Source organism: Balearica regulorum, chromosome 4, assembly GCF_011004875.1.
Source record: "Balearica regulorum gibbericeps isolate bBalReg1 chromosome 4, bBalReg1.pri, whole genome shotgun sequence".
In the NCBI taxonomy this organism is placed as follows: domain Eukaryota; kingdom Metazoa; phylum Chordata; class Aves; order Gruiformes; family Gruidae; genus Balearica; species Balearica regulorum.
The window spans coordinates 71,763,414-71,789,783 of record NC_046187.1 but is presented as its reverse complement, the minus strand read 5'-3'; the positions used below and the strand labels follow the sequence as shown (position 1 = coordinate 71,789,783).

Sequence of the window (26,370 nt, the reverse complement as noted above, 5' to 3'; positions counted from 1 at the left end):
TTTCTTGCTGAAATAAACAAACAGGCAAAATGATTTCAGCTTTCTTCCTTTGCACGTGGCCTTAACAAGAGGAATGCAATGGCTTTTCTCTAGGTACCACTCCAGAACAGAGAAGAGGAGGTGGAGGCTCATTTCTTGCCCCATGGTGAAGATGCTAATTTTGGATGTGAGTGACCAGATTGAGGTTGGATCATTTCCCCAGACAGGTCTGACCTGCGCCCTCATGCGTCAGGCAGCCCTGAGCAGTCGGTGTTAGAGGGAAGGGTTCCTCATGCACTCCCAGTGCTGCTGCCTTGCCTTATTTTAAAACCTTTTAAAACTCACTAGACTTGGAGCCTGTGAGTATTAGCCTCAGTTCTGATGATTAGGATATTCATCGAGTAACGGGGACAGCTGATTTTTGGTAACAGCTCCCAGGACCAGAGGATGGGAATGATCTCAAGCAACCGAGATGAAAGGAATCCCATGTGACAGTGACACCAAGGCCTGCAGCATGGTCTGCAGGTCCCCTCGAGGAAAAGAAAAGTTAGGAGGGTTTGTACGTCTGTCTCACACAGGCACTGAGTCCCTTGCTGGTACTCAAGGAGCAGAATTGCCACACATGATCGCTTGCATCCTACCCTTCCCTGAAAGATAAATCAAAAGTTGTATTTTTCAAGCTATACTTCTAATTACTTCCAATTCACATGCATTCATCAGGTTGTACAGATGTTTCGGACACAGCACACTTGCAGAGGCCTTAGGTCTAGCACTAGTTCCTTGTGCCAACGATGCTGTAGCCTGCAAATGTTTCCTTACCTGGAGAGCTGGGTTTGGGCTTTGGAATGATAATGTCAGCTAAAGCCTGGAAATCAGATCAACACAGCCCCATTAGCTGGCTGCTATAAGTTACCTTCACAAGGGATAAAGAACCCGGCTTTGCAAGAATAAAACCTTATTTCTATGAAAAAGCATAGAAGTTTGCAAAATTATATGGGGTTAGTCATTAGAAAAGATTATAATTTGCCTTCAATTTTGCAGAAGCTGAGTGGTGATTTCTCAGAAACATTTACAATGGTCAGGAAATAACAAAAATGGAGAACACTGATGAACTTGTAGTCATGGGACAACCCTCCTCCAGTCTACTCAGTAGCTGGTACACAGGAATGAGTGCAAACGTCTGCGTGTGTGTTTAAACTTGTCTTTTCCACTCATATCTAGTGCACTAACTGGTGAAAGAAAAAAAAGCAAAGAAGTTGTTATTTCATATTGGTGGCTGACTCAATTTACTTTTTGTTGATACTTAATGATTTAGGAAGGTTGTTAATATTATTTCATTATTACTAAGTAGTTCAGAGTCTGGGCTTTCATCAGTTATTGTTAAATTTAGAGAAATAAAAAAACATTGAAATGTGGGAAGTGAAGAAAAGGCAAACGTATGAGACAGCATTATCAGTATGTGCTATCCCCCCCGCAGCAAGGATTTCTGTCTCTTTCTGCTCATTTTTTGTGTGGTTATTTGCCTTTTCATTTTCCCATGATGATGTCAATATAAAGGGAAAAATGATTGCTGAAACAGAGGGATTTTAGCCTTTAATACAGAAAGATTATAGCCTGCAAACACGATAAAGAGTTCCTAGTCTTATTTGGAAATCTTTCATTGACTTCAGCAGTAGCAGAATCTGGCTCCAAATGCATTTGGATTATGTGTGCTCCACAGGAAATGTTCAATATTATGTGCAGCAAAGTTAAGGATCAGAATGTGCCTTTAAAAGGAAAACGGAATTTTCTTAGAAAACAAGAAGCAGACTCTTGCTGCAGTTTCACTGGTGGGATGAGCTGCAGTGCAGACTCCAGGCCTTAGAGCTCCAAATATTCTGTTCAAGAACAAAGCCAGGTCTTTCCTCTAGCTCCTATTTCCAGATTTCCTCTCTTTTATATATATGTACGCATACACACACATTCTTATATTTATATATGTAAATATGTAAACATATAAATATGCAAAATATTTATATTTATATTTATTTAATGTTTTACAGACCATCATTTGAAATGGACACTAAATGAAGTCTAAAATCTAATGCTCAAGACTTTATCTTGAATGCCATATGGATTGTTTCCATCTCTCTGCTGTTTTTATCATTGTTATGGTATTTGCTCCCATACACACCTGAGTGTTTTCTTTCTTTATGGAAAGTTTCCTTCAATATGCTGGAAATAGAGAGTCACAGATGAAATGATTTGAAAAGGTGAAGGAGAGCAGCTCTGTGGCCTCATCAGCCCAACTCATGGGGCGATGGTTTTGGCACGGTGCCCTGGGTCTCACAGGCTGGTGGGTTCTCAGCTGCAGCGATACAAACCAAACAGCATCTCCTCCCTACAGCAAAGACATTTCTCTCGCGGTAGGCGTCCCCAGAGGTCTTAACAACGTGCCGTCTGGTGATATCTCGGTCTTTGGCAGAAGCAGAAGGCTGCTGCAGGTGCAGACCATTTGATGTTCTGCATGTTGAGGAGGTGACTGGCTGCTGTTCTGCCGTCATCTCTGGTTAATCCATTCCTGAGGTCACACTGTGATTCCCGTAAACCATCAGAGCACCAGAGATTGCAGCACCGGTGTACATGAGTAAATAAAAAAGGTTATTCTTGCTGCAACTCCCTAAGTTTTGTGCTGCTTAGTTTTTCCCCACTTTTATTACGGTCACATTGGAAGCTCTGTGCATCTGGATTCTCGATGGAGAGGCTGCAGACTCAGACACGTGTTAGGCAAAGGGATGGCCTCCCTGCTTGGTGCCTCTCTGCCTTTGGGGTCATTCCCGGCTCACCCAGGACCGTGCCGCTGGACGGCTCTGTCTGGAACAGCACACAACTGGAGCGGAGTAAGGGATTCACGTCCCTCAGCTCTCTTACCCCAGGTTTGTTCCCCAACTGTCCCTCCATGCACACTTCTTGTGCTGCTCATGGCCAGAAGCTTCACATGATGACACACAAGTATCTGCAGCCAAGACCTTATTCTTCACCCTTATGAACTCCCAAGCGCCCAAAGCCCTGTGAGGTTTATAAGAATTCAGTATCAAAAGTGAATCTTCAGTTGTTTCTTGCCAATGAGATACATTTCTCAAAAAAGCCATGTGGCTTTCTTCATTTTTACTGATTCCAGGAAATGCCTGATGAAGGCAGGCAGACTTTTTTCTAGTTATAAATAGCTGAAAGAGTCACCAATCATTTAACATGATTTACCAAAAAACCACACCTTAAATTCTGCCTTTTCTCTATGGCCATAAGATCCGTTCAGACGTGTCTCTGCTGAACTAAAGCAGGCAGCGTACATGTAGCAGTTACGGTTTTTTAATGATTCATATCTGTCTGAACCCTGAAATCACTGTTCAGTCATTATTCAGACCTTACTCAGGGGTAATTCCCATTATATGGTGGTGCTTCTGCGGCAGCTGTTGCAGCTCCTGGCTTTGATGTCTTTTCCTTTTGCTTTGTGGCGGCACCGTCCTATCAGTCGAAGTGGCTCCTGGTGTTGGATCTTCTTCCTTTTTCTTACAAAGAGGAATTGGTGTGAGCTAACAGCTTAGAGTTGTGACTCCCCAGAAAGACACTCTGCAACTCTTGCTTGTAGTTCAATGCCTACGAACTGCAGCAACCAGGAGCAGACGCGCGGACACAGAATGCATTCTTGCTTTTCTTCTTTCTTACTTTTAGATGTGGAAAAAAGCTTTTCTACAATCTGCCACGGTCATCACAGAAATACAATGTTCTGGTCCTGGAAGTGGATGGGTTTTATTCTGGAAATGGGTAGAAGAGGGTATTTCCACAGCTTTAAAGCAGTATCTTCCTCCTCACCTTGCTGTCTAGTCCTTGCTCCTCTGCTCCTCTCTTTCCACAGAGCTTTTGGGAGGGTTGAATGGAATAGCAGGTAACGGCTTTTTTTTTTTTTTTTTTTTTTTGCTTTCTTTGCACAATTTCAGTAGCCTGGATGATAAACAGATATCTACAACCTATTGTATAGGCATTACTAGTTTGAAGCCTGATGGCCAAAGTCAAGAATGAGAGTAGGAAGTGGAAATTTATGTTCCAGCTTTGCCAGGTGTCTCCAGGCAGATCAGACTGTCTGTACGCCCTATTTCCATGTTTGAAATGAGAGAAAATAAGACAGATCTATGCCACAAGTCTGTTCTGAAGCTTTATTTACCTTAAGTCTTCAGGCAACAAGCAATGCATGGAGACAAAGAAATTTTTTTCTGCTTGTTTGCTCTTTGCTGGATTTCGGAAAGAAAATTCCAAATTTGCCTAATTCCTGCTGTTCCAAGCCTTGCTGACAGTTGGAAAGTTTTGTCCATAAACCTACATATGCATAATTGTACTAAAAAGAGCTATTACTGTGATGACAAATGCAGCAGTGCGATAGCAGAGCCAGAGGAAATCCCCTCCAACGTTATAAACCATGGTGGCAGAATTATGCTGGGGTAGCTCCCCTGCAGTGCTGGGGCCCCGCTGCCGCAGTCTTGTTGGGTTAGAAACAGCAACAACAGTCACATCCCTTATGTGCCTGTGCTGGTGCAACTTTAAAGGGTAAAGCACAACTTAAGCGAGGACTATGGTATTCTTTCTGTTGCTGTGGCTCTGTGGATTTTGGGTGTGAAGAGGTGCGGTCCCTGACTGACAGGACACGGCTGGCAAAAACCTCAAGCAGAGACACAGTTGTACCAGCCAAACCTGTGGATTTTGAGGGGCAAGGTGGGGCTGAAACAGACTCCACTGGTGAAATCTCAATTTTAGCAATACCCTCTGCATGCCCATTAGAAATGCTTCTGCAGCGCAGCTCTCTCAGCCAAGCACTTACAAGACAGAGATGGCTTTGCTCAGGCGGCTGCAGAAGGGAGCTTTTTGGTATGCTAAATATTTTGTCAGAGTAATGTCTATTTTCTTTCTCTTTAATTTTCCCAGTCTGTTGCTGAAAGGCTGCTATTGTAAGTCACAGCTGGGCAGGTAACCATCTGTTAATGAGTAATTCTTGTTTCTGATATCAGCATTGATCTGGTCCGTATTTTGCAATGCAATGTCATCTCATGAGTGGGCTTGCTTGGAGCACCTTGTTATTGCTATGCCGTGCTTTTAATTAGCTCCTGAAGGGAAAGAGATGGGGAACATCTGGATGGTAAATGGTCTCTGATTACAAGTGTCATTGGATCAGCTCCTCTGGAGGTGCTCTTAAACACTTGCTGAGTACACCAGTGATCATCTCCGAGGGTCAGGCACTTGGGAAACTCTTCACTCCCTGTGGTTTGGGGAGAGTATCTCGCTACATGGCATTCCCATCTACCCACAAAGACATTAATGATTAACAGCGATAACAGCTCTGCTTGCTTAGAAAACTAAAATACCCTAAAGTCAAGTAAATCACAGTCCCTTGTGAAAGCTCATTGCTGATTCACCCTCCTGCTTCAGCCCGGCCCTGGAAGTTTCCCTCTGCCAGGCAAAACCTTCGTGACAGGAGAGCAAAGATGAAAATCTGTGCTCCTTTCACTGTTGTCTTGGCTCTGACTCTGAGCAGTGACTGTGCAAGGATGGTAAGTTTTGGATTCTTCTGCTTTGGAGTGGCGGATCACCCACGTGCTGGCTGGCAGGACAATGTTGCCTTGGGGTTGGATGAGTGAAGCCGCCAACCCAATTGAAAGCAAGAGAGCTTCAGGTGAAAAACAAAAGGGATTTGCTAGATGAAGGCTCACAGCAGTGCTGGCTAAGCAGGGGACCTGTAGGATAGCTGGTCCCTTATGTATCTGCGTTTAAAGAAATTGCTTATATCCATGCATGCTAGGGAGGAAGAATGGGATGGGAGGAAGGACCACAAAAATTGAAATACCGTGAAAATGCATCTCAGGGATGTGTTGGCACAAGCAGATACCTGCTGTAGCATGGAAGGAGAGTGCTACCCCACCAGACTTTACTACTACCTGGTAACTGAACGTGCCAGCTTAGGCAACCTTCTCGTTCTTTTCAAACCTCTCCCTGTTTTCATGCCATGCCCTTCAGTGTTTCCATTGTGTGCTTTGTATCTTGTTTCAGGTACGTTTGCAAGGCAGCTGCAGCACTGCTGAGCGTGGCTGTGATGGTTTGACTTTGCTAGTTTCCTTAAATCCCACCACAGCCTGGCATCCACCATGGACCGACAGCCCCAGTTGTGTGGCTTTATGATTAGCCTTATTTCACTAGCTAGATTAAAACTAGCTCAAATATACTTAAATGATGGTATAATCCTAACTATCCAAGCAAAGTGCAGAAGCATCTGCTTAGACATTGCAGGTGGGAGCAGAGAGGAATATTCACGGTGCCTAGGAAAAGATCAGCCCTGGCTGAAGCTGTTGGAGACTGCTCAGTGCTGGCAGAGTCAGCGTGGAGCGCAAAACCTGTTTCTTTCTCAGAACTGTGCAAGCCCTCCCTATATATCTTAGCAACAGCTTTGTCTTTTCCCTTACTTGTTTTGTCCCCTATCCACTTCTACATTCATGATGTGCTGCTTCCTTGACTGCTTTTGTGATATTTTTATTTCGCTATAGTTCAGCTGTCAGCACCTTTGGTGGCAGCAGCATTTTATGTGTATTACCATTTTTTATTATTTCCTGTGGCTCAGCCTAGTGCTCTTTGCTTGCTGATCGGCAAACCCAAATAAAGTAGAGGTTGCTTTTTTAACTAATGCCCTGAGGGGATACAGCTAAATGGCAGGAAAAGTCAAATGCTGGGACATTATTTGCAACTGTGAACTGGCCCCAGAATGCATATATGCTTCCTGCCGAAAGAAACAGGAGATGTGTCCCTTGGCAATAGAAAGATATAATGGAGCAGAGCTTTGGCCTTTTTTGTGCTGTGCTGGGTTTTCCTGGTTTAACAGAGACCTTTCACTAGTCAGTGTTTATCTACCCTCTTTCACCAGACTGTGCCCCAGCAAAAATCGCACGCAAATAATGAGATCTTTGCAGAAGCACTGGGAGAAACACAATTTCAGGGCACCCTGGAAAGCACATTTGTCTCTATCGGATGGTTCCCGGAATGAATTTGTCTCCAAACCACATTCTTTTTTTCTCTTTGTAGCACTACAAATCTGGGGCAGGAAGAGGCTCAAAACATGAGTTCACTCACCCACAAGGTACAAAGTCAAATCCAATAGGTTTCATGACAGTAAGAACAATCTGCCTGTGTATCCATGCTGTGCAATTCAGCAGTAAACCCGTCTTTGTTTCAACATGAATAAGGATTATGGAATGGTTATGCCAATATTAATTTCTGTGTACAGGGGAATTTGGGATTAGCTCAGGAATCTCAGGTAATTTTCCTTCAGGTGCACATTAATGGGAAGGTTCTGATGGGGTTTTAGTTTGTCTGAGGTGGCGTGGCTTATATTCACTCATAACATAGTGTGGCTGCACATGTGCAACTCCCTTTATTTTAATCAGAGCTGCGTCTGCCCTGTGACTTTAACCTGCATAAGCTTTTTGTATATATAGGTTCAATTTCTGCTACAGCCCTTGATCTCTCTGTGGGAGAAGGGTTTGAGTCCCATGCAATTTGCTGGGCTGCATTTATTTTGATGGCATCTAAACAATCAGACATCCTGGCTGTGCGCACGCATTGCAGACTTCCATTTTTAAAGCTTGTGTTGTCCTGTGCTTTTGCTGTTAGGGATTACATGAATCGGGCCATTAGTGGTGCGTTTATAGCTTAGAGCAGTCTCTAATGGCCTTTGGGATACAGTATGTCTTCTGAATGGATGTATTTTCACAACTAACTAACTGCTTCTAGTAGGAGGTATCAGACAGAGAGGTTAAATATCTGAACATTTGCCCAATTAGCTCAGGCAATGAAACCCAGGCTTGAAAAAGGGGCAGCAGTGGGGCTGGGAGTAGCTAGTTCACACTGTCAGATGAGAGGACAATTAGGGCAGATGGACTGACCATCGCTCTAACCAGTTGGGAAGGGTTTGGACCACAGGGACAAGTTATTATTTCCAGAATGCTAATTGGCCTCAGCAGCACATTGAGATGATGAGTCTGGGCTTGTGAGGGTTAACAGATATTCAAAGGGTGCGCAGGAGCCCCAGCCGTCGTGGAAGGGGGCAAGCTCAGGACAAGGAGCAGTTGTACATCGTCACTGAGAAATGGAAATGTGCTGTGCTGCCAGCTCGGTTGTACCCCCCATTTCTCTCCTACAGCAGTAGTTGGCTTCCCATTCACACTCCCAGCTCTCAAAACTGATTGCTTTTAGTTTAGCGGTTAAATAAGCTCTGACAGTTTTTCATTGTCTTTTTTTATCTTCAGTCTCCTTCATTCTCAAGGCTCATCTTGAAGGATTTTTTCTGCTAGACTCCCACCACCCTTCCTTAGACTCCCACCACCCTTCCTTAGAATCCTATCACTGACATGGTGAAGGTAAAACTTGCCCTTTTCAGACACCAGTCCCATCGCTTTCTCCCCACTTGTAAGGAATCTGCTTATCCCAAATGGAAGGTGGTATGATCAAAATTATCTGTCTTCCCCCAACCTTTAAAATCTTCTTTCTCCTGACTGTTTCTATTTCAGTCTGTACTGTCTGGTGCCTTAATTGTTTTAAACAGATGTTACAATGTGATATAGAGCCTGAAAGGATACTACTTCAGAAATCGATTTAATGTGCTATTACAATACTACATAATTAGAAATGATAATTGCAATTAATGAATATAATTGGCATTTGCTGTACCAGAAATTGCAATATATTTTGAACTGAAATGATCCGAGATCTTTATTCTACTGCAAAGCCCATTAATCTTTGTTGGTTCAGTCATTACGTAGGATTTTAAGACTCTTCTTACGCACTAGAAGTTGTAGAGACACAGAGTCCAAAGTACAGCTGAAAAACTTGAAGATATAATATATACACCTGTGGGCTGGATTTCAGCTGCCTGATGAGTTTTTTATTCTTGTATTGCAGTGTTTACGGAGGATGGAAATTTATGCAAATTTCCTTTCCGGTACGGTGGAAGGTTTTATCACTCATGTTTATCAAATGTATTTTCCCGAAAGAAATGGTAAGTTAACATTGCTCATAAATGAAGACAGCATTCAAATGAAAAAGTCACCCTTTTAGTGCTTTATCTTGTTTTTAGAGTAATTAACTTGAGCTTGATGTTGTGCCCAAGGAGAGCCATGCAGTTCTCCTCCTGGTAGTCATGGCCCTCAGGTCAAGACTCATGCTCAGAGGGGAGGGAGCCCAGGCGTGGGGTCTCCAGGGCCACAGAAAGCTCAAGAACTGCAGAAATGTTTCCTCCTTGGCCTTCGTGTTGGAATTGCAACTTATATGGGTGGCAAGAGCTTGTACAGAAAGGGCAGAACCAATGGAGCAACCTGATAGAAACCTTCTGCTCAGGAAGACAGGAGAGATACAGACGCCTGTAAGAGATGACGCTCGGTTAAGGAGTGGTTTGGTTTGTGTGCGCCATACATGTACTGCAGCTGAGACCATCTGATTTTCGAGGAAAGTTTGGATTTTTTTCCCCCATATCTCTAATTTCTATCCAGATTGGCACCAGGCTCCTTTTGTACTACGAGGTGAGGTATTACTCTCGTTACTCCTGTTGGGTAATGATTTATTCTACTAATGTGTTTAAGGACAGATCTCCTTATTTTGGGCAAAGGTTATTCTTTTACACATGTGGAAGTTGTTAGAAGTATTCATTATTCATTTTGGGGTAGGGGCAGTCAGGTGGGAACCTTACTGCAGCAAGCACTGAATAAACAAGACTAACTTTGTAGATGAACCTATCTAACGGGTGTACATTAGCCGAAATCAAAGGGAACAAAGCAGGAAATATATGGGTAGCAGTAATGTGAAAATATATGCACAGATGAGCTATGTGAAAAAAACATACTTGCATGTTTTTAAGGTGGAGATAGTATTTTACAGAATTTATTTTACTCACCCATGCAAGGCATTACTCTCATTTTTTACACAGGACTGTTTAATTTTTTTCATGATCTGTATCATCTTTCTGACAGCACATCAGTTTTAAATGTAAGTGCTCGTGTAATGTAAACAACACAAAACATACCTTCTTACACAAATAGACGTAGAGCTTCAAGCTAGGAGACCACTTCTGGATTTCTCCAACATCCGTAGGTACAATCCAGATAAGAAAAACCTCAAGGAAACAAAAATTTGAGAATATCTTAACTAAAGGAATAATTTTCCAGTTTTAAACCCTGTCTTTGATGAACTGTAGCCACAAAGAGTTTGACCTTTGGACTCACTTAATTTCATGCAATGCTTAAGATTGATCTTGCTAATACATGACACTCTGTGTATTTGTTTTTAGCCATCTAGGCCAAGGAAATGGAAAAAAAAGGGAAAAATGAATGTATAGGATCCAAGGTTAGTGCACACTTTAGAGCTGACCTTGGACAACTTGCTCTTATGCTTCTGATTTTTAAAAAGCCATTTACAAGCTGGAAGATGAGCAGGAGGACGGCTGAGGCTGTTTGGTTCTGACAGGCCATTTCACCTCGTGGCTGACCTTCTGGCCAGTCTTTCATAGGCTAAAAGCAGCCTAACGTGTGACTTCAGGCACAGAGATGCTGGGAAAAGAGCCCTAAATAGCCATTGGGAAACCTGCTCTGTGCATTTTTGTGTGACTTGGCACTAGCCCGTCCTCAACCGATGCTGAATAACTGATCCCAGGGGATGGGGCAGGCAGCAGGCAAGGGCAAGGCTTGTGTCCTTCCTGCTCCTGCCTGCCTGCCAGCTGCCTGCAAGGATGAAGACGATGGGGGGGGGCTGGATGCAACCTGCATCTTTGAGGGCAAATGCAAGTTGATCAGACCAGGAGAGTGCTGGATTATGTACATGATGAGTCTGTGTCCTTAATCCTCATGTCATACTTAAATGAAGGACTACAGACAGGACTTTGTAGTGTGAGCCAAAGCCTGCTCCAGTTGTCTTCAATTTTATTATATGTTTTCTCATGCTACATATGACAGAAATATTGTGTGCTAGCCCATCATATTAAGTTCAATGAAAAGACAGTCCTTCTGCAGAAAGCATTTAAGAGCAGTGTCTATCAATAGAAAGCTGGATATCTCATTTAGGAAAGCTGCTGTGTTGATTCAAAGGGCTAAATGTGGCAATCAGACATGACCTTGTACATTTGTAACATTAGATGTTTCAACATAAATCAGAGGTCTGACCGCAGAAACCTCTCCCTACTTTCTCCAAGATCAGCAAACAAGGTGTATCTTTATACATATTTATCGAAAATACAGGAAAGAAACTTCCTTTAACAGCATCTTGTATTGAATTTCCCTTTAATTATAATCTGTTTTCACGGATAAATTCCTGTTTAGAGGCCTCTTTTACCAGGTACTAAAGATGTCATGTAAATTTGCCTTTTGTGTTGAAGAGAAAAAACTAGGTGGAACTGTTGCTAAGGTTTATCGGTACCTCCAGAAAGACAAAACAGTGTAGGGACAGACAAAATGGGGGTGCAACAAACACCCGTGAGAGCAAATGGGTAGGGTGGTCTGGATTGCAGACAAGCTGTGGCTGCAGGGGTGCAGCATCCCATGGTGGGATGGGTTACCCTGAGATCCTGCTCAAGGGAAACAGTAGGAGCAAATTTTGGCTCAGATTTTGGCTGTGGCTTGGAAGGTCTCGACTCAAACCCTGGAGAAGCCTTATCCTGCGCTTGAGTGCTGGATGTGTGGGTCCCCGCTGTGTCACGTTGCAAGGCTGGGCTTAGGTCTGTATAGGGTGGACATAATCTTACCATCTTCTCTGGAAACAGGAAGTGTTCATGCTTTGGCCACTGACTGGAAGCAGTGCAAAGGAGGGCTTTTTGGCCAGCTGGATTACAGTCTGGTGAGTTTATTCCAGTCCTGAAAAGGAGAAGGACATGTGGGTTCAGCCAGGAGATGATAGCAAGAATCAGGCTCTGGATTTTTCTGGTGTTGGTGGCCGTTGTTCTGGTGTTGTCAGGCAAAGTCTGGCCATATCTCGTGGTCAGGACAACACCTAAAAAGGTCTGAGGCAATCTCCAGGCCTTGAGCATGGTGAGACCACCAGGTGTGAGGGCAGAGCTCTTTCCTTCTGCCAGTCTGGCTCTGGCCGGAGGCTTTGCTTGGTCTTCAAAATGTCCTATTATTAAGAGTCTCAATGACCCTGATGGGTAAAATAGCCCACTTTCCATTTTTCCTCCCTACCAGTCAGGCCTCATCTGCGATATACCATTTTGTATGTCCATTCCCACATTATTTACCATGCATGGGTTTAAAATGTTGTTTAAATCAATCCCTAGTAGTGGACTTTTCTGGTACAATTAGTTCAGTATCCATGTCTTCAAGTTTTCACTTGTTTATTAACAATTTTATGTGACAGTCTGATGTAAAGACATTTGTTATCTCATAAATTTAGAGAGTGGACCCATTTACAAGTAGAAAAAAGAAATAGTAAGCCCATTTGGTTGGTGTGGCTGCTGGAGGTAATATCCTGTGAGACCAAATTGTCATCACATTTTTGGTAAGTCTCTCAGCAAAGAGATTTTAAAAAAGAAAAAGAGGGAGACTAGTGAGGTAGTTTTGAGAATATGCTGAGCTTCTCCCAGACAGTGAAAGATACGTGGTGAAAAACATAAAAGGTTTATGTGAATGTGCAGGAAGCCTGGCACTGCGGAGGCAGCCTGGCATCACAGGGGAGGACCAACATCTTCATAGTTACTGCGAGGTGATAGAGAAGGAGGGGACTGGTTGTGAAGAGCATTGGGTGGGAGGACCAGTGGGTTGTGGAAAGCTGATGGAAGAAGCCTCTGTCAGGGTCTCTGATAACAAAAAGCATTTAAGAGGGGGAAAAAACCGAGTTTCCATTTGCTTAGAACTTGGCTGCTGCTGGACAGACTCCAGAGAGTATTAATTTGCATATAAATTGGTTTTCTCCCCCTAATGATCAGAGTTTGCTTGGATTATTTAGGTGTATAAAAGGCCTTTTCCATTTGCCTCCTCCATGCTGCCCAGTGTAATGTTAGTCTGCTAAATCAATAATTATGTCATTCAAAAAAGTTAGAAAAGTTCGGATTCTACTTTCCCATCATGGCTGGCACAGACAAAGTGTTCAGTCAGAGACGGTTTTGCCAACACTGACACAAGGGGTGCACTGCTGAAAACCACTTTTAACTTCCTGCTCACCTTAATCCTCATGTGTAATAGGCCATCCTTTAAAAAAGCATCATCCACTTCCTACCGAAGGAGCGTAGAGAAATTTCCATTAACTCCCAGCAGAGTCGCACTGCCCTTAATGCCCGTGAGAAAACAGCCTGTTTAAGGAGGTGTCGAGTTAATCTGCACTAGACTACCAAACACCTTTCTTTTTGTGCTTATATAATTGAGGTCACCAAACTTAATATGCATGGACTATTCAGATGCTCCATAGGAATTAAAGCATTTTAAATACCACATAGCATCTAATTAAGCAGCAAAGTAGGGCAGTTAAAATGGTAGACATACTCTACAATAAAATTTCAATCATCTAACTTGTGACGTCCTAGGGTGAAAAAATATTTGATAACGCAACTCTTCAAGGTATGATAAAACGCACACGTTAAATTAAAAATAGATTATCAAGCATGTTAAAAAAAGCTAACTCCTATTTCTTCCAATGCCATGTAGCCACTTGTTTTCTTGTAGTGACAGCTGATATTTATTATGCTGCATTAGAACTGGTTGGGGAGGATGTTTTGGCAGACGACGCATTGGGACATAATGTGGACCTCCAAGGTTCAGCCTCAGTTCAGTCACACACTTTCCTGTGTGGCCTCGGGGAAGCCTGTAAGTCTGCCTCTGCAGATGGAGAACAGCAGCGCAATGCTCCTTGGAGTGCTATGAGCCTTGGAGATAACAGACTGATGAGGGCAAGGAAAGTGTGCTGATAAGAGAGTTGTCAACGTTTGTCTTGGTAGGATTCCCACGGGTGGCGTGGCATGCAGGTTTCAGCCCGCTGCTCTGCAAAAAGGAGAGGTTTTATCCGTGCATTTGGAAATCACCCCCGTGCCAGTTATTTCCTCATTTTGTCTGGCAAGTTAAAAAATAGAAACACTTTAAAGGAACCAAGTACAAAATACATTTGCCGCTGAAAGACAGGAAAAAGTCCCTCTGCGGACAGTCTCCTGCCTCCACAGATTATTAAAATAACTGACAGGCATAAAAAATGGGTTGGGTCCTGTTTTACTTGTTTTGTAATGAATAAAGGAGGCATAATTTATTTGCTTTGGTTTTGGTTTTTATTTCTGTATTTTGTTTTCTAATCTTAGAAATAGAAAGAAGGTTGGGTTTTTCTGGAGGATTTGTTGGAGATCTCAGATCCTGCTTCCACATCTCATTCTTAATCTGTATTTTGTTTGAGAGACATGGGCAGATGATCTTTAACAAAACAAAACTCCCATATTTTCTCTGGTGTTAAGAGATTTTGAGTGAAACAGATGCTAATTAGGAAAAAAAAAATAATTTCCAGGTTGCCAAATAATGAAGGCCATATAGTTTCAGTGCAAATATCCTGGTTGTTTAAAGCTGTACTAAATGGCACCTTTAATTCTTTTCAGGTGTTCCACAACACATAATTATGACCGGGACAGGAAGTGGGGACACTGTGCTTCATTGCCCAAAGACCACTCAGGTAAGGCGAGCCATTCCTGAGTTGCTCCAGATACCTGTCTCCTACTTGGCCACCTGCAGTAAGGAGGGACAGTGCCTGCAGTGCTACTTTTATTTGGTGTACGCAGAACAAGCCTTCACATCGGATGTTTCCAGGATCTCTTTGTGACTCTGCATAACCATAGCATTGGACTGTGAATGTCACACAGTCTTTAATTCACTCTCTGTTGACTAACTTGAAGTCATGGAGAGAAATTATGGTAACGCCAACACGGAAATCTGAATTCCTGCTGGAGCTGAGCACAGATATGATCATCTTCTCCTCCCTCACGGCTTGGAGGTGACTTTTAGTTTTCCCCTCATTTAATGAGCTACATTTTCTGTCTCTTTGACCAGTTAATTTTTTAGAAGATACAGAAACATTTCAGACCTTGTACAACACACGGCCCTGACTTCCAGCTGTCCTTCCTCAAGTTCTCAGGATAAAGAGCAGACCTTCAAAACCAGACTTCCTTGGGCTTTGGGCTGCTTGAGAGAAGACAAGAGGACAGATGCATTCATTGTAGGAGTACTGAGGGGCAATGAAAGGGTTACTTGGCTGAGCAGTGATATGGCTTCATGTGGTCACTGCACTCCAGTGCTACAATTAACTCATAGCGAAAGTCTGTCTAAAACAGGAAGCCAAGGTCTGCGGCAAACTCTTCTTTTTATATAAGCCCCTTTAATTGACACATTGGGTGAAAGCATCACGTCCCAAGCAGTTCGGTGGGGAACTTGATGTACCTTGATGGCTGGCCCTTGCTTGTCTCTGTCTCCCCAACTTGATGTTTCATGAGCTGGATGCTGGGGAATCTCATTTTATAAGGAACAAATATACCTACTTCTCAGTTTATACAGTGACAGACCAGCACTGAAAAATCAGGTGTTGCACTGACGAGACTTAATGCCCCTGAGGTTTTTTTTTGGATCTGTGTCTAAATGCTGATCATGTTCCTCTTTTCTCCTTTGCACTACTTTCAAATGTGATCTGTCTTGTTTAGACTGCGGGATACGACCAGATGCCCTTAGATGTTTGCTTCCCACTTTTCAATGAAGGGCATTTTCCACCATCCTCTTGCAGGGAGTTCTCCGTCATGTCAGGAGACTCATTGCCAAGCTGATTACAATCTACCAGAGCACTTGAAAAGCCAACGTTAGCTGAATCATGCTGAGAGTCTAAAATTAAGCAGTGCACAGCATCATCATTTTAAACTTAAGAACTTTAAATTATTTTCCAGCCTGGCTTTAAACAGATTAACAGTAGATCAGAGAAAAATGACCTAACCCCAAACAAGCAGCAATGCATGTGCCTTTGTAATGCAAGTATGTCAGACATGAACGTCGACTTTATAGACAGTTCATGCTTACAGGAGTCAGATTATGAGGGTTGCATTTATTCATGAGTGCCCTCCCAGAGCTTAAAATGTCGGAAGTGGTAACTCATGATGGCTTTAATCCTCCATTGAAACACTGACTGTCACAGTGGTGGCTGGCTGACTCAGGCAAGCTTTTCCAGTAGCTGAAGGAGCAGCTCTCCAAGCCTAGCATCGCATTTCTGGGGTGCCTTGTGCCACCTCTGTCCACAGTGCAGTGCCTCGTGCCACCTCTCTGCGGTGAGCTGGCTGCCCACAAGCCTTTTTGAGCTTGCTGGCTCAGTTTTCCCTGCTACCCACCACAGCGTTGACAGAGCGGTTTGCAACAAGAAAGCCACCCTGTCTGCCTACCCCTTGCTGAGGGGTATCTCTGTCAATATACCTTAAGACCAGTGAGGGCTTGCCCTGGCTACTGTTCTTTCACCAGAAAAAAGAAAAAGTTATATTTGTGAGAGGGGAAAGCAAAGAGAAAAAAGGATGGGGTAGCTGAAAGAGATCACTGCTGACTGCTGCAAAGTAAAGATTTTATTTCTGGAAGCATTAAGAATGTTGCAAAATTAAATACAAGTTCTTTAGCTGTTTGTTTATTTATTTATAAACATAAGTGGCTTTAATTTTTTAAACAGCAAGCACAGTACTTGGGCTTGCAAAATGTTTAACAGATCACCAGCCATAGCTTAAAGAGAGAAGGTTTATGGTGAGGTTGAAAGGAAGGAGTGGCATAATGGATGAAAGGAATTTCAAGCAAATGGGAGAAAAGTTCACTGGCTGGGGAAGATAGCTAGGAAGAAAGAAGCAGCCAAACTGAATAATTCTGAACTTTAAAAATGTGGAAGATACATGATTTTGTTGTGAAAAAAGTCCACTAAAATATTAAATCTTTGGGGGAATCTCAACCACCTTATAGACACTTGAAAAACAAGAAAATATGAAATTTTGAGGGTAGAGAGTATCCTTTGGCCATGAGAGATTGGTGAGGAGTGTGTGAACTGGGATGGCGAAGGAGCTGTTTGAAAGCAAAGGCTGAAGCACAAACTCTTTCCAGTCCAAGAACACCATGTGTACACAGGGAGTTGACTTGAAACCACTGGAGCTGCTTACAAATTAGTGTGAAGCAAGTGTTGGAGGCTTTGATCCAGAAAAACACATCTGCCAACTTCAAGAGAAAGTTTAACCAAAAAGTGTTTAGCTCAGGTATGAAGGCTCTGCTGGAGGGAGATGTTAGTACTGCAATATACAGAGCCAGATCTTGCCATAACAACATCCAAGGTGCTTGTTCAAACCACTCCCTGAAATCAGTGGGAGCTTTATCACTGCCTTCAGCTTTTCAGAGGATCCTCCACTCCTGCCCAGGAGATCTCTGTGGAGACTGTGTGTAGTATCTGCCCAATGTCACCCCTTCATACACATGGTCCAACTGTAGTTCATATATATGTACATATATATGCATAAAAGTGCAATGCCCCTATGTGTGGGCCTTCCAGATCTTGGGCAGTCTGTTAGGACTACTGCTCTGAATGTCTGGAAATGTTGAACAAACGGCCAAAACCCCAGGGAGGCCCAGACTTGGGAGGAAAGTGCCTGACTGATTTTTTTTTTTTTTTTAAGAGATATTTAGACTGATATGGAAAGAAGAAGTAGAGTGGTGTGGGCTGCACAGGCAGGAGGAAGAGGCAACATCCCAGGAGGGGCTCTGGGGAAGAGCAGTCCCAGTTCTGGGAAAGGCGGGTGGCAGAAACAGAAAGTTTTTCTGGGAAGATATGTTTAGAATGATTAGACAAGGTTAGTGCTCGTTCAGCAGAGCTCAGAGAGGTGAAGCTGAAGCCTAGGTGATTGCTAGCAAGCACGGAGTGTTTTTCCCACAAGAGTGAGGAGATACTGCTGGGTGGCTTTAGACATCAGGGACTTGGCACTCCCCAGTTAACGGCTAGTTAATGGTGGGCAGGATTCCCTGCAGGGAACTGTGATGTGTCCGTGCGCTTATGAGTAGAAGTTGTTCCTGGACTCCATAGAAGGTGGAGGGGGGATGCAGAATACCCTGCAGAAGGCAGGCTGGAGTGGTGGGTGGGATGCAGTGAGGGACTCCAACTGGGAAAGAAATGGAGAAGTGGAAGTGCAGATTCAACAAGGGTACAAAAAATGACTTGAGCATGGCTGTAGCGGAAGATGGCCTGGAGATCAAGTCATGGTATGGATGTGACGGGAATAGAAATAAAGGATTTTCCTTTGAGGAAATATTACACCACTGAAAGTTTCATAACTATCAAGAAGCAGGAACTGTAGGAACATCACTGCCTTTACTTGCTTTCCCTTGATGTTATCCTGGAGTGAAACTACTAGTGAATACACCCAGGCCTGCTATCTGATATCAATTACATCACTCTATTCTGAAGTAAATATTTTGATCTGTGCAGGGGAACCTTCATTTTACACTGCTGTAGCAAAGCTCAGGATGTGTCTTTTGTGCTTCACTTCAGCGCTGTATGTGTGTGCCTGTGTTTCTATATGTTGCTTCCTGTGCTGAGGACCACACAGTATAGCTGAAGGAGCACCTGGATTGAGTAACTCTACAGTTGCTCTTGTAGAGTTTGACTGGTGTTAAAAAAGAGGATTTGAATGCAGACAAGCTGTTGGGCCAGCCCTGCAGTGAGTGTAAAACATGATGTTGGTTGAGTTCAGGGGAGGTATACCCCTTGACACCGCCTGAAATCAGGAGCAACGGTTGGCCAACAAGACCCTTACACCTTTTGCATAGCACGTTGCCAAGTAAAACTTCCTTCACAGGGATGAGAAAGTTGTCCTGGTGCACCCCCTTTTCTCCCACCCTATTTTCCCATGATGTAGAAAATTCCATAAAAAAGCAGAGATACATTTGACTGGTCTAGTTTAATCTTGCTCAGCCTCATTTACTTGGATGTACCCTTGTTTTGCTTCAAATATTTTTCCTTTGGTCCAGCTGTGCGTTCATTTTAGACAAAATCCAAAAATCCATGGCAAATTCTTCTGTCGAGGGTTGTCCTTTGTGTAATTTGAAAGAGAGATGCATAATCCCGGTCATTGATGTCAAAATGTGAAGCACGCAGGGCAGTAATCCGGGCAAAGGCAGAGCTGCAGCCTTCCCTCCCCAGTGTAAAGGCACAGCTCCATCTTGTGGGCATTTGTCCCATCTTCTTCCTTACCACAGTGGCAGCTCTGGCAACCTCACGCGTGGGTGGACCTACCACCTTCGGGCAAGTTACCCTGGGGAAAAAGGTTCAGTTCAGTGATTTGCTATATGGTTTTTAAAAGCTGGATAAATATAGCTTCTATACAGCTGGAAACAAAACTAATGTAAATTAGTTGGATAAACATTGTTTTAGATTAATAGGTGTTTTTGAAACCACCGTGTGTTGAACCAAAATGGTTCATGTAACCAAGCCGATGCCTAACACAACAAAGCATGGTTTATCTGGAACCTATTAACAACAACTTCTTATGTGGCCTGCCTAGATCACTGTGCAAACAACCCTTGCCAAAATGGAGGGACCTGTTTTCTTGCTCATGGCCATGGGATGTACCATTGTACCTGTCCTGAGGAATTCACGGGCAAGGACTGTCAGATGAGTAAGTATCTTCTCCCATGAGTGTTACAACATGAAATACAAGAAGTAGGTAGAGCTCATTAATGTTTACCTAATGAAAAGATACTGCTGTTGTGATGAGAGAGACCACTGCAGCATGCATGTTTGTGTAGGCGGATTTCCAAATGGTTGTGACAGACAATCCATTACAGACAGGACAGCTGAAAATAGCTCGATTATACAGCTATAAATCCAAGCATGCTCTGAGCCAGTGAGTTATTAAGCTATGAGAAACACAAAGAGCCTCTTCCCCTCCCTTTGATGTTTTTAAGATTTAAATATCCCTTATGTGGTTGGAAATCACTAATAATATCATCTAGTAGGTGGGGCAGGGAGACATGAAAAAGCAGCAAAATTTCAGGTGATGCCTTATCCCTTATGTATATGCGCACATGGGTCCATTATGACTTTTTCTGTGATGTCAGCTTTGCACTTGGGCATCTATTCCACCTTCAGGGTAGTCATTTTCAAAGGAGGAGAATCAGGCCAAAAGGCTTTGCGTGGGTGACTTTTCCAGTTCTATGATGGTGTCACTCCCAATTTACTGCACATCAAGCAAGGAATTAGGCTTTCGTACTGAGGGTTTGCAGTTGTGCTTGCTGCTGTTTAATGAAGGCTTTTCATAGAATGATAGAATCATTTATGGTGGAAAAGACCCTTAAGATCATTGAGTCCAACCATTAACCTAACGCTGCCAAGTCCACCACTAAACCGTGTTCCCTACAGCTCTAGACTTCTCCCCCAACAAAAAGCAAAGAAGCCTTTTTCAGTCCTGGTGTTCCTCTGTCTCTAGCACAGCCTATCATCATGGATGATGCAATAAAGTGGGACAGACAGAAGTATATAACACTGATTTGATTTTTGTGTTTGAACTTCTGGAAAAGCTTAAGTAATGGTGATGCTGTCATGCTCATAGGGCTTTAGGGGAAAGCCACCTCTGCCTCAAGTAGCAAATGATGGAGATTGTGGTCCCATTCCTCACAAGAAATAATCTCAGAAAGCCTGTGTTGTTTTTTAAATTGTCTTTTAGAGAAATGTTTTGACAACAGTCTCTACATGTTCTTTGATGTGGGCATGAGCTGGTCAAGAGTCCAACAAGGAGCTGTGGAGCAATGCATGTGTGTGAATGGCCAGATCGAGTGCGAGCATGTCGAACACAAAAGTAAGGCACTATTTTGTATTACAGCTATTGGCCTGCATGGAGTGGGGATAAAGAACAGTAAGAACATCAAAGCCTGAGCGGTGTTTTACACAGTAATGCTGCTCTTGCAGCTCAGGTACCCTCCCCAAAGGAGAATATTTTAGCTTTCCTTTCCATGTGTGAGCAGTAATGCTGATGCAGGAAATCGCTTCAATGTGTCCGTGCCTATTTGAGGAAGCAATTATATGTATTAAGCTGAATTTTAGGGACACACCTCAGAGTTTTCTTTGAGAGGAATGCAATCTTGAACTGCAGTGTGTAAGAATATGCCATAGATTATATAGTAGAAGTGGTAAAATTTCTTCTCCAAAACTGCAACATGCCTGAGAAGCACACCCTCCTCTACACTTCCCCTGCACACCTACAATCACTTCATATTGCTGTTTCACCTCTGAGTTTTCTTCCCAAGCCTATCTCAATCTTGAGTTGCCAGCACGTAAACTCTACCTGCCTCCAGGATGCCATTTGCCCTTCATTGCCCCCAGAGTTACCATGACTTTTGGTCCAACATACCCATTCCTGGCTGGGGTGATGCTTATGTTATCATAGAGTCATAGATTCATAGAATGGTTTGGGTTGGAAAGGACCTTCAAGATCATCCAGTTCCAACACCCCCTGCCATGCGCAGGGACACCCTCCACTAGACCAGGTTGCCCAAAGCCCCATCCAACCTGGCCTTGAACACTTCCAGGGATGGGGCATTCACAGCTTCTTTGGGCAACTTGTTCCAGTGCCTCACCACCCTCACAGGGAAGAATTTCTTCCTAACATCTAATCTAAATCTACCCTCTTTTAGTTTAAAGCCATTCCCCCTTGTCCTGTCACCCCATGTCCTTGTAAATAGTATCTCTCCAGCTTTCCTGTAGGCCCCTTTAGGCACTGGAAGGCTGCTGTAAGGTCTCCCTGGAGCCTCCTCTTCTCCAGGCTGAACAACCCCAACTCTCTCAGCCTGTATTCATAGGAGAGGTGCTCTCACCATCTTTGTGGCCCTCCTCTGGACTTGCTCCAACAAGTCCATGTCCTTCTTATGTTGGGGGCCCCAGAGCTGGATGCAGTACTCCAGGTGGGGTGTCATGAGAATGGAATAGAGGGAGACAGTCACCTCCCTCAACCTGCTGGTCACAGTTCTTTTGATGCAGCTTGGGATATGGTTGGCTTTCTGGGCTGCAAGTGCACATTGCCAGCTCATGTTGAGCTTCATGTCCACCAACACCCCCCAAGTCCTTCTCCTCAGGGCTGCTTTCAGTGCCTTCTCTGCCCAGCCTGTAGTTGTGCTTGGGATCGCCCCAACCCATGTGCAGGACCTTGCACTAGGCCTTGTTGAACTTCATGAGGTTCTCATGGGCCCACCTCTCAAACCTGTCAAGGTCCCTCTGGATGGCATCCCTTCCTTCCAGTGTGTTGACCACACCACACAGCTTGGTGTTGGCAAACTTGCTGAGGGTGCACTTGATCCCACTGTCCATGTTACCAACAAAGATGTTAAACTTAGTTGCAGTAGCGACCCCTGAGGAACACCACTCATCACTGGTCTCCACTTGGACATTGAGCCGTCAACTGCAACTCTTTTAGTGTGACCATCCAGTCAATTCCTTATCCACCGAGTGGTCCATCTGTCAAATCTACGTTTCTTCAATTTAGAGACAAGGATGTTGTGCATGTCAGTGTTATGAAGCCTCCTCGTTTTGAGGCTCCCAAGTTCCCGACACAGCTGGCCATCTAGCTGCAGGGCATGTTCTTTGGGTTGTCACTTATATGATGAAGCCAGCAAGGCACCTCTTTTTTGGAAGGAGAGATGGTGGGAAGCAAACCATATGCCTCACCTATACATTTGCTCTGATATGGCTATTCTGTTATTCAGTTTGGCTGACTTTAACCCTGCCCAGACTCCCAAGTAACTTACGGTACTGAGTAAAAGAGCCCTTTGAAACAGGTAGTTGCTTTTGTTCCCATCTTACACAACGGGAAACTAAAGTAAGAAGAGAGTTGGTGGCTTTCTAGGATATTGGGAGTCCATGGGAGAGTTGGGAAATTTGATAGGACTTAATACTTCCCAACCACAGATCCTAAATATTTAACTGAGCTCCCTGGTAGATACGCTATTATGTAAGTTTTAATGCAGCTCAGTGGCAAACTTGGAATTGGCAGAACCCTCTGTACAGAAAGAAATGCTAATGCTGCCACCATCACCACTAGTAATAATTACCACCCCCATTTTACTTATTGTTCATTGATAATATTTTTCAATAGCTAGGCTGACATGATCCAATAAAAGTAAAAACAATGAGACAGACCTCAGTGGGCAGAAATCAGCAGAGTTTCCTGTTCTTCAATTTGTATGAAGTGTAGGTCTGAGATGAGTAAAAAAGTAAGAACTTCCCCAAAATGTATATGCATGGAGAAGGTGTACTAAAGAAAGTTAAAATGGACTGATTCTCTTGAATAGTTTGTATCTTTGGTTTGATCTTTGGTTTCTGCTTGTAGGTTGTGTTCACGATCCTTGCATGAATGGTGGAGAATGTAAAATGGTTACCTTCAGTGGGAAAATAGTATGTGATTGCAAAGGAAATTATGCAGGAAAGTATTGCAATATTGGTAAGTATAACAACCTACCAATGGGCAGACAATTTGGAACTTTCGTCTAGGTGTGAAGCTGGTGGTTTTTGCCTCTGTGTTGTATTCTGCCTTTGCAGACATTTCTTGTCATAACTGAAGAGTCACACAGAACAAGTGTTTAATGTATTCCTCCAGTGTAAAACATAACACGCTCTTCACCACCAAGACCCTGATTCTAAAAATATTTGTTCATGTCCTTAAATCTATGGAAAATTAGGCACAGACATTCTAATCCAATTTCTCATGCCCATAAAAAGAACGCATGCCTCCATTTTGCAGGATCAGTCACAGAGCTGTACTGTAGTGCAAGCACTTCCCCAGAGATCCAGGCATCTTATGCTGCCCCCTCATAAAGTAGGGATTTAAAGAATCATAGAATCATAGAATGGTTTGGGTAGGAAAGGACCTCAAAGATCATCCAGTTCCAACCCCCCCCTGCCATGCGCAGGGACACCCTCCACTAGACCAGGTTGCCCAAAGCCCCATCCAACCTGGCCTTGAACACTTCCAGGGAGGGGGCATCCACAGCTTCTCTGGGCAACCTGTCCCAGTGTCTCACCACCCTCACAGGGAAGAACTTCTTCCTAACATCTAATCTAAATCTACCCTCCTTCAGCTTAAACCCTTTACCCCTTGTCCTATGCTCTCACAAAATCTAGCAGCTGACTGTATTTGGTAGCACTAGATTATTGTGGGAAGTAGACAAAGATAAAACACACACTCTTTGGGTTACCTTGTGCTTAAAATTAATAGCACATTTAGCCCAGTACTCCTAAAAGTCCTTACTTGCACCGGTGGGTCAGGACAGAGAAATCTGGTTTTTGGTGCCTACATGTTAGTTCTGTGTTGCTTCGTATTAGATCTGCATAGTTTCAGATATAATTTTCTTCCAGAAGATTTAACATTTCTCACTTCATTTAACATTTCTCATTTAACGGGGGTTAAATCTGCTTGTGAAGCTTACCTGCATGCTAAATCCTCAAGTTCTATCAGAGGCTGCTTTTCAAATACAGCAGGTTTTAAGCATAAATTATAACAGACCTTCAGTCATACCAGCCTATGATCTCATCAACTCACTGCCTATGTCTTTCTGAGTACATAAATCCCAGGGCTCATCAAAATTGAAGACAAGTCTCCCAGTAGCTACAGTGGGCACCTGGTTGGTCCGAATGGGTGGTGGGGTAAAAAAAATGGTAATGAACACTAGAATTGGTATTTGGTATTCTTTTTTGTTATTCTGATGGTTAGCAAATGGTGTAGCCATCTATTCAAGCTGGAAAAAAAAAGTCCATTTGGGAGACCAGCAGTACAGGTGGAATAACAAATAGCAGGAGTGAATTGGAAAATTGAATGGCGTATGAACTGGTCCTGAACCTTCACCCACCAGGTACCCAATGAATCATGTGAAAAGTGCTTGTGCCTCTTTTAAGTCCCTCCTAAGGAGGGATATTGTAACTCTGGTTTTTCGTCCTTTAGCTACCCTAGTGAGATTTGTCCCAGGCTTTGCGAATGCTGCTGCGATGATTTGGGCAAGGGCCTGCGTGTGCATGGCACACGTGTGACCCGGTGTCCTGGGGAGGACTGCATGCTGCTCGTCTTCAAATAAAACTGCTTTTCAGATTCCTATTTTGTTATCAGCTTCCCCTGCCCACAGCGGCAATGCTGTGCCTAAACATCCGCCCAGCATGGCCTGGATTATAAATATCAGGATGACAGTGTTATAGCTGTAATACTGCTTTCTGTCTGACTGGCTTAAAACAAGAAATAAGCAGGTGCTCTTTGATTACTTGAAAATAATAAAGCAAACATTTGGTTTGCTAAACAAACGGCTTTAGATGCTTATAATCCATCTGCGTTCAAGTGCCTAACACCCCCACCCAAAACAGGAACTGAAGGATTGCGTTTATGTGTCAGGGCTTTGCAAACGAGCTTACAAATGAAAAAAAAAAAAACCCAAACCCAACCTCTTTACCAGGATTTAGTCATTCTAAATTAATGCAAATAAATTAGTGCTGGGGTCTATAGACCTGGTAGTACCATCACACAAGGGCAATGGCATTCTGGTGAAAGCACTGGGAGCTTGTGCTCTCAGAGAACAACTGATTTTTAAGTGTCATAGAATCATAAAATCATAGAGGCATAGAATACCAGGTTGCAAGGGATCTCAAGGATCATCTGGTTCAAAATTTTTTGGCAAAAGCACCTTCTAGACAAAAGCATGGACTAGACAAGATGGCCCAGCACCCTGTACAGCCAAATCTTAAAAGTGTCCAATGTTGGGGGGATCCACCACTTCCCTGGGGAGATTATTCCAATGGCTGATTGTTCTCATGGTGAACAATTTTCCTCTAGGGTCCAGCTGGAATCTCCCCAGGAGTAACTTGCACCCATTACCCGTCGTCTTTTCCATGTGACTCCTTGTGAAAAGGGAGTCTCCATCACCTTTGTAGCCACCCTTTAAGTACTGGGACATGGTGCTGAGGTCCCTAAGCCTTCTTTTCCCAAGGCTGAACAAACCCAGTTCTCAGCCTTTCCTCCTACGGCAGGCTTCTCAGTCCTTTGATCATCCTGGTGGCCCTTCTCTGGGCCCTCTCCAGCCTGTCCACCTCTTTTTTGTATAGAGGGGACCAAAACTGAGCACAGTATTCCAGGTGGGGCCTGACAAGTGCTGAGTAGAGTGGGATAATGACTTCTTTATCTCTGCTGGTGATGCCCTTGATGATGCAACCCAGCATCCTGTTGGCTTTCTTTGCAACTGGCAAAGAAATTAATCCAACATAAATATATGTTGGATTAATTTTTTCTTCAACCCTTCAATTTGCTGCTGCGAGCACAGCTGGCTTTTTTCCTTTGTTTTCCTTTTTACTGAC

The 26,370-nt window shown here is 43.5% G+C and overlaps 1 protein-coding gene across 2 annotated transcripts in view; it reads left to right on the top strand.

Moving 5' to 3' along the window:
• Positions 1 to 5,052: 5,052 nt before the first annotated feature.
• The window catches only part of HGFAC (HGF activator), a 51,176-nt gene continuing 29,858 nt past the window's right edge, over positions 5,053 to 26,370 (top strand). The window contains exons 1-7 of one of the 2 annotated variants that reach the window (XM_075752590.1): positions 5,053 to 5,558; positions 7,078 to 7,132; positions 8,953 to 9,049; positions 14,600 to 14,673; positions 19,553 to 19,666; positions 20,714 to 20,845; positions 23,369 to 23,479. In XM_075752590.1, coding sequence (XP_075608705.1) covers positions 5,493 to 5,558; positions 7,078 to 7,132; positions 8,953 to 9,049; positions 14,600 to 14,673; positions 19,553 to 19,666; positions 20,714 to 20,845; positions 23,369 to 23,479 — 649 coding nt within the window. In that variant the 5' untranslated portion in view covers positions 5,053 to 5,492. The remainder of the gene's footprint in view (positions 5,559 to 7,077; positions 7,133 to 8,952; positions 9,050 to 14,599; positions 14,674 to 19,552; positions 19,667 to 20,713; positions 20,846 to 23,368; positions 23,480 to 26,370) is intronic. The other variant, XM_075752591.1, reaches the window with a different exon arrangement.